The 14,594-nt window shown below is 41.0% G+C and overlaps 1 protein-coding gene across 2 annotated transcripts in view; it reads left to right on the top strand.

Annotated features, from left to right (window-relative positions):
- slc17a6 (solute carrier family 17 member 6) overlaps positions 1-14,594 on the top strand; it is a 42,135-nt gene that overhangs the window by 4,340 nt on the left and 23,201 nt on the right. For both annotated transcript variants that reach the window (XM_033038659.1, XM_033038658.1), the window contains one exon: positions 1-87. This exon is cut by the window's left edge and continues 32 nt beyond it. In XM_033038659.1, the coding sequence (XP_032894550.1) occupies positions 1-87 (87 nt within the window). The remainder of the gene's footprint in view (positions 88-14,594) is intronic.

Genomic DNA, 14,594 nt, shown 5'->3' with positions numbered 1-14,594 from the left:
TGGGATGATCCACGGGTCGTTTTTCTGGGGTTATATCGTGACTCAGATTCCCGGAGGTTATATCGCATCTCGATTGGCAGCGAACAGGTAACAAAATGATTCCAAGAGTCGAGAGTCGAGAGTGTCTCATTGTCATGTGGCCCAGATAGAACAATGAGTGTCTTACTTACAGCAGCACAACATAGTACACTGTACACAATATAGTAAACCAGAGAGAAAAAAATGTTCAGTCACACACACTCACACTCACAAATACAGATATATATAGATCGTGTGTGTGTGTGTGTGTGTGTGTGTGTGTGTGTGTGTGTGTGTGTGTGTGTGTGTGTGTGTGTGTGTGTGTGTGTGTGTGTGTGTGTGTGTGTGTGTGTGTGTGTGTGCGCGCGTATATATACGTATATGTAATGGATACACATACGTACAGCCAAGATAAAAACAAAAATCTTGGGAATCAGACACAGTAACTAACATTTTAACCCGGTGTCAGTCTTCGGGAATTAGCGACTGTTTTTTACCAGTGACCCAGTTTGTAGAGTAAATACATTTATTTCAATGCAGGCATTTGAACAAAAATGATTGCACGGAAAATGAATGCAGTTTTTTTTAAAAAACAAAAGCTGTGCAAATGGTGCGTTTTTTTCACAATTACATCGCATCCCCCGAGTTTTTTTTTCACGCATTGTTTAGAATCGGTTTGCGAGAGTCCAGGACCAGAGGGCACAGCCTCGGAATAAAAGGGTGTATCTTTAGAGTGGAGATGAGGCGGAATTTCTTCAGCCAGGGGATGGTGCATTTGTGGAATTCATCGCCGCACACGGCAGCGGCAGCCGAGTCGTTTGGGTATTTTTAAAGCGGGAATTGATAGATTCTTGGTTAATAAAGTGTGTCTAAGGTTATGGAGAGAAGGCAGGAGAATGGGGTTGAGAGGGAAAGTTAAATCAGCCATTATCGAGTGGTGGAGCAGACGCGATGGACCGAATGTCATTATGTCCTATGTCTCGTGATCCTAGGATCCAGTCTGAATGAATTCATACTCTTTGAACATAGATCGAATACGCCTTTATTTTTCAAACAGTGAATCCATTAACGCAGCCCTTCCTCTGTGTTTTAAACATAGGAACGCTGATAAACCGTTAGAGATCTGATCATTTTGCTTCACACTGATAAAAAGAAAAGAAATATGTTGCAATTAATATTTTAATAATATATTTTTTTTTGCAAAAATATCACTGATCGTAATTTCGTCTCCAATATCGCGTTCTTTGTTGGTTTTTTTTGTTTGTTTTCCCATTAATTCAGCAATTGAAAAATAATTCTGCAAGTATTAAATAATTCCGCCATTATTTAAATTGCAGAAGATTGTAAATTGCTAAAGATTGTAGAATGAAATAACCGTGCAATTCTTTAAGCATCATTTTCGCTCCTGGGTTCTGTACAGGGTTAAGGATTCACGTTCACAATATAGTTTGGTTGAAGAGATGATGAAAGGATTGTTGTTTGAGTTTGTAGAGAGAGGAACTGGGTAGCAGGTTGTGGAGAACGCGTTTCCATGGAGTCCGCTGATATCCCGGTCCACAGCGGGTTGGAGGCAACCTGTTAATTGGATCCCCTGAGCTTTCGACTGGGTTCATCTTAATCCGAGTCACGCACACTCCCTCCCGTCTGATTCAACCAGTCAGTGTGAAGCGATCTCACTTTTCTATACTAGCAGCCTAGTGCTCAATCCGTTTGCAAACGCGCGGGGCCGTGAGTGCAATACTTTAGCAGCTGCAGAGAGACGTGTTCCGATGTCCATACTGCAGTCAGACGAGACATTGCGACAAGATCCAATCTTCGCAGGAAGAATCGAGCGTAGGAAGGAACTGCAGATGCTGGTTTTAAACCGAAGATAGACACACACACACACACACACACACAAAAAGGTAGACTTTTAAAGCTGGATTTCAATTTGAAGCCATTCGCTTGGATGAAGATAGATCCAAAATGCTGGAATAACTCAGCGGGACGGGCAGCATCCATGGAGAGAAGGAATGGGTGATTTCTGAAGAAGGGTCTCGACCCCAAAACGTCACCCATTCCTTCTCTCCAGAGATGCTGCCCGTACCCACTGAGCTACTCCAGCATTTGGGATCTATCGTCATCCAAGCCAATGGCTTCAAATTGAAATCTACCTTTAAAAATCTACCTTTCGTGCATAACCCGATAACCCCGAATGAAAGGTGGACACAAAATGCTGTAGTAACTCAGCGGGTGAGGCAGCATCTCTGGAGAGAAGGAATGGGCGATGTTTCGGGTCGATTTTAAACCAGCATCTGCAGTTCTTTCTTGCGCAGACCCTGAATGAAATGCGGACAGGAGTTGGGGTTTTTTTCACGGTGTTTATTTCATGCGACTAATTCGTATTAAATAATGTAATGCCCCCCCCCCCCCCCCCCTCCCAATGGTATGAGGAGGTGTTCGGGAACAGGAGGGAAGAACCCTCGACCACGCAGTCTACCGTGTACACGCTCACAACAGTAGAGTCTGCTGTTTACAGGATTCTGCAAAACAACACATTGCGTGCGAACGGCGAGGCTGTTGCCTTACGAGACGAATATCGCAATTCTACGTGGAAAATATAGCGAAAAATAGAACGTAAGGTCGCTAACGTCAGACCTATCAACCATTTATTTTGTATCTCTCTATATCACAGTCCACCGTATTTCTCTCGTTTCCCTTTCCCCAATCAAATACAGAAAATACTTGTGTAAGAGGGGACTGTAGATGCTGGTTTACACCGAAGATAGACACAAAATGCTGGAGCAACTCAGCGGGACAGGCAGCATCTCTGGAGGGGAGGAATGGGTGACGTCTCGGGTCGAGACCCTTCTTCAGACAGACCCGAATAGTCTCGCCCCGAAACGTCACCCATTCCTTCTCTCCAGAGATGCTGCCTGTCCCGCTGAGTTACTCCAGCATTTTGTGTCGGTCTACAGAACATATTTGGATGTATCTGTTAAAGCTGGGCCACCACTACAGGCAAACGTTAGATCCCAATATTATTTAAACGTGTTCCTGTTGGAATGTGATGCAGGACATTCTGCAACATAATATTTAATTCCGCTTTTTCAATTGCCGATGAGGTTTTTTTTTTGTTCCAGGTTATTTTAAATTCTCACCACGTCTTAATGTAGTGAGGTTTAAGAAATAATGCAGATGCTGGAAAAATCGAAGGTAGACAAAAATGCTGGAGAAACTCAGCGGGTGAGGCAGCATCTATGGAGCGAAGAAAATAGGTGACGTTTCGGGTCGAGACCCTTCTTCAGACTGCTGCCTCACCCGCTGAGTTTCTTCAGCATTTTAGTCTACCTTTAAGTGTAGTGGGGGTAGCTTTTTTTTACACAGTGATGGTGGGTGTATGGAACGAGCTGTCAGAGGAGGTAGTTGAGGCAGGGACTATTGCAGCGTTTAAGAAACATTTAGACAAGTACATGGATAGGGCAGGTTAGAGGGAGCAACTACTCGTGGATAAAAACTGTTTTGATGTCTGGCTGTGGCAGCTTTGACGGAGAGAGGTTGGATGCAACGGTTACTTGAAGTTAGAGAAATGAATACAGACAGGATCGAACCCGGGACCCTGGTCTCTGGCCCTGTGAGACAACAGCTCCACCAGCTGCGCCCCCGTGCCGCGTGTAGTGGAGTAATCTGAACAAAACAAGCACGCCAAGTCTTGGGAATGTTGTCAACCTGGTGGGGAATAACACAACACGTGTCAGAATTTTAACGATTTCATTTTAACAAGGTTCGGGCTCGGGAGAACCTTCGCTGCATTCGCAGTACGGCTAAATTATTTATTTCATGCGGTAAAAGCGGCGATTGAGAGTTTCTCTTCATTGGCGGAGACCGCTTCGCACAATATTGTACAGAATTGTCTGCCCTCGATGGGATATCGATGGAGTTCATTAAAATTTACCTCCTGAGACGCAGAAATCGCTGAGTTTAGCACCGGTAACAATAGGTTTCCAGTGGAAAAAAATGTAGAAACAAAGAACTGCAGATGCTGGTTTATACCAAAGATGAACACAAAGTGCTGGAGTAACTCAGCGGGTCAGGCACATCCGCTGAGCCACTCCAGCATTTTTTTTCTATCTTTTGTTTCAGTGCCAGCTTGTTGTGGTCATTACTCGGCGAGTAAAACCTGCAACTTTATTATTTTATTTAAACGATTCCTTTTTGTCTCGATTTCCACATTTGTTGCATCGTTGCTTGTTTTTGCATATTTTTCATTCTTTCCTTCTATATCTCTCTACACCTCTCGTTTCCCTCTCCCCTAACTCTCAGTCTGGAACGTCACCCATTCCTTCTCTCCAGAGATGCTGCCTGTCCCGCCGTTTTTTTCCCCATCACAATCCTACAATCTTTAGAAGAACACCTATAGATGTTGGATATTAGATATTAGAGGCAATGCATCTCAACATTTTGAGCCAAATCTATTTCCATCTGAAGAAGGATCTAGACCCGAATTGTCACCGATTCAATAGACAATAGACAATAGGTGCAGGAGTAGGCCATTCGGCCCTTCGAGCCAGCACCGCCATTCAATGTGATCATGGCTGATCATCCACAATCAGTACCCCGTTCCTGCCTTCTCCCCATATCCCCTGACTCCACTATCTTTAAGAGGCCTATCTAGCTCTCTCTTGAAAGCATCCAGAGAACCAGCCTCCACCAGCCCTCTGAGGCTTAGAATTCCAAAGACTCACCACTCTCTGTAAGAAAAAGTGTTTCCTCGTCTCCGTTCTAAATGGCTTACTCCTTATTCTTAAACTATGGCCCCTGGTTCTGGACTCCCCCAACATCGGGAACATGTTTCCTGCCTCTAGCGTGTCCAACCCCTTAACAATCCCTTCCCTCCAGAGATGCTGCCTGTCCCGCTGAGTTATTCCAGCTTTCTGTGTCTATCTTCGGTTTAAACCAGCAACTGCAGTTCCTTCCTACACTGTTTTACATCCACCACGGATGTGGGCAGAGCAAGCGTCTTTTGCCCGAACATATATATATTTTCTCTCGTTACAATTATCGTTAGACTGGGAAATGAAAACGAAGACAAAATAGGCGTACATGTCTCAGTTGGTTCACCATCTGTAGCAAGTGTAAAGCATCGTCTGTTACCTATCCGGGCATGTTTATCCACAAATTTACTGGGGATTTTTATTTGTATTTTATTAATCTATTTAACAAAACAAGAATTACGTGGATATTTTTTTCTACCAAATAAAAATCGGTTAACTTTATAATTAACAGTTATTTAGGATCCAAAGAACAGCGGCAAAAATACAGGTACATGATTAGGTACAAGGGTATAAATAAGATTCATTTTGTGCACAGCCGTTGTAAGCACATTCTTTAAATTTCCGAATGTCAGGGATACAGTGTTTAGACCCAAAATGCTGGAGTAACTGAGCGGGACAGTCAGCATCTCTGGAGAGAATGGTGTATGTAGAGACGCTGCCTGTCCCGCTGAGTTACTCCAGCATTTTGTGTCTATCTTCGGTGTAAACCAGCATCTGCAGTTCCTTCCTACACATTAGACGAGCGAGGTCTAAAAACGTCTAGTCTAGATGTCTAAACACATTCTTTCATTGTTCACTTTGTATTGTGACCAAAACACCGTCTACCTTCGATTTTCCAGCATCTGCAGTTCCTTCTTAACCATCTTACAATCGCTGCCTTCCAACGCGGTTCTTGCGGCAAAGAATCAGAAAATGCAATCCAAGTCAGCATGCGTCTATTTAATATAATATTATTGCCTTCGAAGTAAGGAAATACGTTTTAACATTTATTATCCAGAGATGCTGCCTGTCCCGCTGAGTTACTCCAGCATTTTGTGTCTATCTTCGGTGTAAACGAGCATCTGCAGTTCCTTCCTGCACAGCCTTCACCACAATGTGTGATCTTTCCCGCTTAATTACAACAAAGGAACTGAAACGAATAACATATTAAAACCTCCCGGCCATCAATCAGCATTAATGGAATGTAAATATTTTAAATAGCGCTAAATGTAATATTTTTTTTTAAATTCCAACTGATCCCAACATAACACTGGCTCAATGGCTCAATTGAAATGATGTATAGTCTTTCCATTGACTGGTTAGCACGCAACAAAAACTTACCTGGGAAAAGGAATCAAGGGATATGGGAGAAAGCAGGAACGGGGTACTGAAACTGGGTGGTCAGCCATGATCATATTGAATGGCGGTGCTGGCCGAATGGCCTACACCCGCTCCTATTGTCTATGTTTCTATGACCCGTTCTTTGTGTATATCAACACCACACCAATGTGTGCAGAGGATTCATTCATAAATGTTGACAGTCCTTCATCTTTACCTTTGCCAGAAGAAGTTGAAAATACGTCGTGAGACACAAAAATGACTCAGCGGGACAGGCAGCGTCTCTGGAGAGAAGGAATGGGTGACGTTTCAGGTCGAGGCCCTTCTTCAGACTAGTCAGGAGAGAGGGAACAGACAGATAGACAGACATAGATAGATAGATAGACAGATAGACAGACAGACAGACAGACAGACAGACAGACAGACAGACAGACAGACAGACAGACAGACAGACAGACAGACAGGTAGACAGATAGACAGATAGACAGATAGACAGATAGACAGATAGATAGATAGATAGATAGATAGATAGATAGATAGATAGATAGATAGATAGATAGATAGATAGATAGATAGATAGATAGATAGATAGATGCGCACACACACACATGCACACATACGCACACGTGGAAAACAAACAATAATAGTGCAATAATAACAATACTAGTCTATATAGTTCGGGGCTTATTGGAGGTTGTAGTGTTTAATACCCTGATCTCTAATATATAACACAGGCATTTCAGACAATTGTCCTAGTGGGATTAGCAAAAAACATTCCAGTCGGACTTCCAACCATAATACTTATGCTATCTCTACAAGAAATAAGTTGTGGCTTGATCATCTATGAAGCAACCATGAACCTATGCAAACAAAACATGTCATAAAAGTATCTTAACCAGATGTAGGACTAAACCCTGAATAGAATGAATTCATTTGTGCCCCAAAGGTTGTTCCTTGCCTGAAGGGTCGCCAAATTGACTTTGTTTAGCTCAGGAAATGAGGATGAAGAACTAAAATGCTTCCAGCCAGATTAAGTTAAAAACTCAAAAGTCCTTGGTGGTAATAAAATGTCTCAGTATGGGACCACCTGAAATAATAATCTGCAAAGATCTTTCAAGAAATGAGATATTATACTTGACAATTGACTATTAAATAGTTTCCCCTTCACCTTAAAGGGGACAACTTTCCTGTCTATGTACCATCCAAATGTCTTTTAAATGCTATCTATAGTATTTGCCTCAACCACCTCCTCTGGCAGCTCATTCCACCTACCCATCCATAAAATAGTAGATCAAAATTGAGTAGACAATCAAAAAAGTTTAAGAAATACTTTGAGCAATTTTATTTTGGGAACTTCAAATCCTCTGTTGAGAAACATCAAAATACTTAGATACTGAAATTATATGCGGACATTAAGACCAAATCTCTATAATATTTAAACTGATGATTAAATAACTTAAGGTAAGGTACCCTCTCCATTAAAGCATTAGGATGACATTTCAGACAACATTGAACAGTTGTATTTACTATTCCACCATTTAATGTTATTGGTCTCCAAATCCTCTCTGCTAAATGCACACATTTGCAAGACATATATGTGCACTAATGCATGTGCTCTAATACGTACACAAAATGCATGCTTCTATTCATAAATAGTTGTAAATAATTAATTGAAGATTAATTTCTAAGTGGATGAGTTAACTGTTTCAATATTAGAAATTGTACTAACTCTAGTTCTTTATTCTGGTCCTGCAATTCAAAAGGTCTTCATAATTTCTGTAATTTTCGTCAATTTCTGTATTATTGTCTTCCCAATGGAAAGACTATTTTTTCTTACCTGTTTCTTGCTTTGCTGACCACAAAATTAAATTATTGATGCAAGCATTGAGTTAGCATTCTCATAGAATTATTTTCCCCAACTTATCTGGTAAATTTAAATTAATTATTGTTGAATCCTGTCTTAACAATAGTGAAACCAATCTAGATAGAGTCAGAGAGTGATACAGTGTGGAAACAGGCCCTTCAGCCCATCTTGCCCACACCAGCCAACATGTCCCAGCACCACGAGTCCCACCAGCCAGCATTTGGTCCATATCCCTCCAAACCTGTCCTATCCATGTACCTGTCTAACTGCTTCTAGAAGGGCCTGTCCCAACATTCACGAGGTAATTCACAAATTCTCCCGAGTTTTCCCCTGATTCAAACTCACAGAATGTTTGTAACAAGTCCGTGGTAGGAATTCGTAGATATATCGTAGTAGCTTGTTATGCCAGCCATAGGTACTCGTGGCATCAGGTAAGCCGGGACGTTTTTCCAGCCCGATAAAACATGTCCACGAGTAAAAATATAGTTGGGATGAAAGAATTAAGTCGTGAAAGTGGGACAGGCCCTTATGTGTTGGGATAGTCCCAGCCTCATCTACTTCCTCTGGCAGCTTCTTCCATACACCCACCACCCTTTGTGTGAAAAAATTACCCCTCAGATTCCTATTAAATCAAGGCAACTTGATGACATTTATACAATGTGGCTGAAATAATTAATTTTTGCAGAATATTTTTGTTGACACATTGCAAAACAATAGCTGGATAATTTTAAGACAGGAGAGGAAATATGCATGTTTGATGCAAAATTAGTTGGCATGTTGTTGTGAGAGAGGTACTTATTTTATGGATGTTGATCTTAATGTTATCAAGGTGGCATAATAAGTCAGCCATGACAGTGTACAGGAGAATTGGACTATAAAAAATATATATTATCAAACTATAGAGAAAGTCCGGTTATAAAAGGATAATCAACAATACCTCTCCACCCAGGGGAAATATAGCCATGTAGTACTAGTCATTGTATGACTATTACTTCGAGACCTTGAGCTTGCCTGGGCTTAGAATTAAATACGAATGTCCCAAATGTAATTGCCTACAATCCCACACACATTATTCTACTTTTTAAGTGTTTTATCATCATCACCTTGGCTCAGAACTAGAATGCTATTCCTATCTTAACATTTATATTGAAAAGAAACAATTGTATGGCAACTATATTCTTTTATTTAGTTTCTAATACCTCCAATTTTCAAGGTTTCAAGGTTTCAAGGTCAGTTTATTGTCACATGTACCAATTAATTTACAGTGAAATTCGATTTACCGTAAAGCCTTACCAAAAAAAAGCAACAAGACACACAACTGCATAAAGGTTAACATAAACATCCACCACAGTGGATTCCCCACATTCCTCACTGTGATGATAGGCAATAAAGTCCAATCTTTTTCCTCTTTATTCTCCCGTGGTCAGATTCCTATTCACTTAATAATATTAGCCTACTGTTCTTGATCTCTGTTCCATACTTGTTTTTTATTCTTTTCGATGCGTTTAAAATGTATTTATCATCAAATGGGAATTTCTCTGTCTCCTACCATGTGTATTTTTAAACATCCTTAAATTTACATCAACTCCATTGTGGAAGTTAAAAAGATTTAAACTTACAAAATGGATTCAGCTGAAACTAAGACAAGCTTTCACCTTCTCCGATTACATTGCAAAGCCAGCAAAATGCACTAACCTTTTCTTTCAGTAACAAAACTAACAAACTGATGATGTTCCCTTTCCAATAACATAAGCGAGATAACAAGCACAGCTTCATGAATGTCTCCTCTATAATATAAACATTGAGAGAGAATTCAGATTCTTGGTGTCCCTTGTTCTTATAATGTGCATCATAAGTAGGAAAAACCAAAATGCTCGTTCTGAAGAAATATAGCCTTCTCATATAACCATATATGGCTAATCCTGCCTCTGTCAAAAGAACCTGTCAATCTTAAGAAGCTGTCAATCTTAAGAAGCAAGAGGCTGTACTGTGCTCTGTAGGTAAGGTATTGCAGAATCATTGATTATTGGAGTATATATATATACAAGTACTGAGATCATTGTCCCTTTGGGTGGGGATGAGAACTCTGTATAGTCTGTAATCTGCATACTGTTTTACCACACCCGCCTGGCGAAATAAAGATTGTACTGCTTGCTCACTGATTTTATTTGCGTTTTTGTCTGTTTAAGAATATTGAACCACAACACCATACCACTTTCTCTTTCGAATTATGCGAGGAATTGCTGAGATCATTTTGTCCGTCCCAAGATCATCAGAATGAGAAAAACCCCAAGTCATTTTGATGTCTTTCACAAGGGGAATGGAGATAGGATAGAAACACAGACAATGAATTGATTTAGAGTCTTATCCATATTTATTTAGTAAGAAACCATAATAAAATAAGCAGTTACATTTTGTTTCAAAGCATAAAATTACAGGCATGTTAACATTCCCGCAGTTTGTAATTTAAAGTAATACATATTCTCCAATCAGTCTTCATTCTTTTTCATGATCATAAGATCTCGGAGCAGAATTAGGGCCATTCAGCCCATCGTGTCTATTCCGCCATTCAATCACAGCTGATCTATCTTTCCCTCTCAACCCCATTCTCCTGCCTTCTCCTCATAACCCCTGACACCATTTTAGAAGATCGACACAAAATCCTGGAGTAACGCAGCGGGTCAGGCAGCATCTCTGGAAAAAAAAATTAATGACGTTTTGGGTCAGAAGACTTTTATTTAATGTGTTCTGAACAGACCTCAATTGTGGGAAAATATCTTCGGTTAACACTCTATTTCGGACAAAGATGAATGGTATAAATGTATTGATATTTTCCACTGACATTGTTTACTCGTTTTTACAGCTTGCTCCTTTTTTGGATAATATAATGACAAAATAAATAACTTTGGACCAAAACCGTATTTTATAATTTTGAGAATAAATCGTGTTCTCAATATTATGATATTCTGGAGTACTATAATCTTCAAATATTATGTATTGGTTTTACTGTTCTATGTGGTGAAGTAGTGTGGACTGGTGTCACATCTGGATTCCAGGTATACGACGTACATCTAGAGAGCATAGCAATGAGAAAAGAGAGGTCAAATTTACTACCATTAAAAAGATATATTGGAAAAACAATGATTTGTGTTATTTTTAATCATCTGATGATTGATTTGCTTATACAAGTTCAGGAAATTACATGCCCAATCTATGAAAAGTCATTAATGTTGTGTTCTATATTATATTGTTGCATATATATGAATATTTATCTGATTCAGATAATATTGATATCTAAGGTAGACAAAAATGCTGGAGAAACTCAGCTGGTGCAGCAGCATCTATGGAGCGAAGGAAATAGGCAACGTTTCGGGCCGAAACCCGGAAGGGTTTCGGCCCGAAACGTTGCCTATTTCCTTCAGGGTTTCGGCCCAAAACGTTGCCTATTTCCTTCGCTCCATAGATGCTGCTGCACCCGCTGAGTTTCTCCAGCATTTTTGTCTACCTTCGATTTTCCAGCATCTGCAGTTCCTTCTTAAACAAAATATTGATATCCATATTTATTTTCAGCAGTCTGAAGAAGGGTCTCGACCCGAAACGTCACCTATTCCTTTTCTCCAGAGATGCTGCCTGGCCCGCTGTGTTACTTCAGCTTTTTTGGGTCTATCTTATATTTATCCGTGTTCTGTGTGGATTACTTAACTCTCACCCAATTCAGGAGCTTAAAAGTGCTTAATAAAGTGCAGATAATAGTAAAATATCCAAATAATTTTAGTATGTATAAGAAATAACTGCAGATGCTGGAAAAATCGAAGGTAGACAAAAATGCTGGAGAAACTCAGCGGATAAGGCAGCAACTATGGAGCGATAAATAGGTGACGTTTTGGGTTGAGACCCTTCTTCAGACTGCTGCCTCACCCGCTGAGTTTCTTCAGCATTTTTGTCTACCTTTAGTGTAGTGAGGGGTAGTTTTCTTCAGTCTGTAGAAGGGTCTCGACCCGAAACATCATCTATTCCTTCGCTCCATAGATGCTGCCTCACCCAAATAATTTTAGTATATCAGTTCTATTGTTCCCGATGTTGGGGAAGTCCAGGACAAGGGGTCACAGCTTAAGGAAAAAGGGGAAATCCTTTAGGACCGAGATGAGAAAAACATTTTTCACACAGAGAGTGGTGAATCTCTGGAATTCTCTGCCACAGAAGGTAGTTGAGGCCACAGTTCATTGGCTATATTTAAGAGGGAGTTAGATGTGGCCCTTGTGGCTAAAAGGATCAGGGGGTATGGAGAGAAGGCAGGTACAGGATACTGCGTTGGATGATCAGCCATGATCATATTGAATGGCGGTGCAGGCTCGAAGGGCCGAATGGCCTACTCCTGCACCTATTTTCTATGTTTCTATGTATTTTACTTAGATGTATCATTTGAACAACTTACATAAATATACACTGGACAGTTAAGCTAAAAAAAGTATCGATTACAGAAATGTTTTTTCCACTCTTCCTTCCTTCACCAATGGCCTGCATTGTTATCCCTCAGAATCTATGCCCATCTTTCTTGGAACTCCAGCTTTGATTCCCTTTAATAGGTCCCATCCTCAGCATTAAATGGTTCTTATTAAAGTCGCAAATCAAGATTACTGTGACAAAGATAAACCATTCATTTTCTCTCTTCTCAGCCAGTCTGAGACATTTGACCTACATGATAAATCTTCCCACTACCAACAGTTCTTCAACATCATCAAGTTGGGCAGGAGCAAACAAAATGTGTAGGAAGGAACTGCAGATGCTGGTTTAAACCGAAGGTAGACGCAAAATGCTGGAGTAGCTCAGCGGGACAGGCAGCATCTCTGGAGAGGAATGGAATGGAGAAGGAATGGGTGATGTTTCGGGTCGAGACCCTTATTCAGACTAGTGTCAGGGAAAAGGGAAATGTCACCCATTCCACCTCTCCAGAGATGCTGCTTGTCCCGCTGAGTTACTCCAGCATTTTATATCTATCTTGGCCAGGAGCAAGACTATTCAGCTGCATTCTTGTAGAATAAGCCATAGCTGACAATATTATCGGTCCTGGGAAGAGTCTCGACCCGAAACGTCACCCATTCCTTCTGTCCAGAGATGCTGCCTGTCCCGCTGAGTTACTCCAACATTTTGTGTTTATCTTCGATATTTTGGCCTTTCCTTTGAGTCCACTGACCTCACCTGTTCTCCCTATCAAGGAAACCATCTGTTCCCTCATCCATATGCCGGTCATTATCAATATTATCTGCAGTATTGGTCTTCATGTATCTGCTGATGATGCCACCTCAATGTCATAACAGCTCATCTCAACACCCCTATTCTTTCTGTCTTCCCACCTGCTCAGCATCTAGTGCTGGATGGGATAGATGTCCTTCAATATTGGGAAGATGAAGCTGACAATTTTTCCCATTGCCAGGAGATGTTCAGTGATAGGAACAGAATTAGGCCATTCGACCCATCAAGATCTATCTCTCCCTCCTCACCCCATTCTCCTGCCTTTCCCCCATAACCCCTGACACCCGCACTAATCAAGAATCTATCTATCTCTCCCTTAAATATATCCACTGACTTGGCCTCCACAGCCTTCTGTGGCCAAGTATTCCATAGATTCACCACCCCCTGACTTAGAAAACTCCTTCTCATCTCCTTCCTAAAAGAACGTCCATTAATTCTGAGGCTGTGACCTCTAGTCCTAGATTCTCCCACTAGTTGGAAACATCCTCTCCACAACCATTCCATCCAAGCCTTTCACTATTCTCTATGTTTCAATGAGGTCCAGAACAAGGGGTCACAGTTTAAGGATAAGGGGGAAATCTTTTAGGACCGAGATGAGAAAAACATTTTTCACACAAAGAGTGGTGAATCTCTGGAATCTTCTGCCACAGAATGTGGTTGAGGCCAGTTCATTGGCTATATTTAAGAGGGAGTTAGATGTGGCCCTTGTGGCTAAAGGGATCATGGGGTATGGAGAGAAGGCTGGTACAGGATACTGAGTTGGATGATCAGCCATGATCATATTGAATGGCGGTGCAGGCTTGAAGGGCCAAATGGCCTACTCCTGCACCTATTTTCTATGTTTCTATGTTTCTATGTTTCTATATTTCTATGTTTCTATGTTTTCCCATCACCCTTCTAAACTCCAGTGAGCAGAGGCCCAGTGCTGTCAAATGTTCATCATACGTTAACCCACTCATTCCCGGGATCATTCTTGTAAACCTCCTCTGGACCCTCTCCAGAGCCAGCACATCCTTCCTCAGATATGGTGCCCAAAATTGCTCGCAATATTCCAAATGTGGCCTGACCAGCATCTAGATGATGTTGTTCCATTCCTACCACAGTCTCTGTTATTGAAATTATTCACATATTCATACCATTGCTTGGGCTATGACTCTTAGCATAATATAACCAGACATAACCCATCTACTATGTACAAAGGAACTGGAGATTCTGGATTAAACAGGAGATGGACACAATACACACAGATATACACAAAGTGCTGGAGCAACTCAGCAGGTCAGGCAGCACCTGTGGAGAAAGAGGATGGGTGACGTTTCGAGTTGGAG

The sequence above is a fragment of the Amblyraja radiata genome, chromosome 20 (genome assembly GCF_010909765.2).
Source record: "Amblyraja radiata isolate CabotCenter1 chromosome 20, sAmbRad1.1.pri, whole genome shotgun sequence".
Classification (NCBI taxonomy): domain Eukaryota; kingdom Metazoa; phylum Chordata; class Chondrichthyes; order Rajiformes; family Rajidae; genus Amblyraja; species Amblyraja radiata.
Note: the sequence above shows the minus strand (reverse complement) of the source record. Positions and strands in the feature narration are given on the sequence as shown.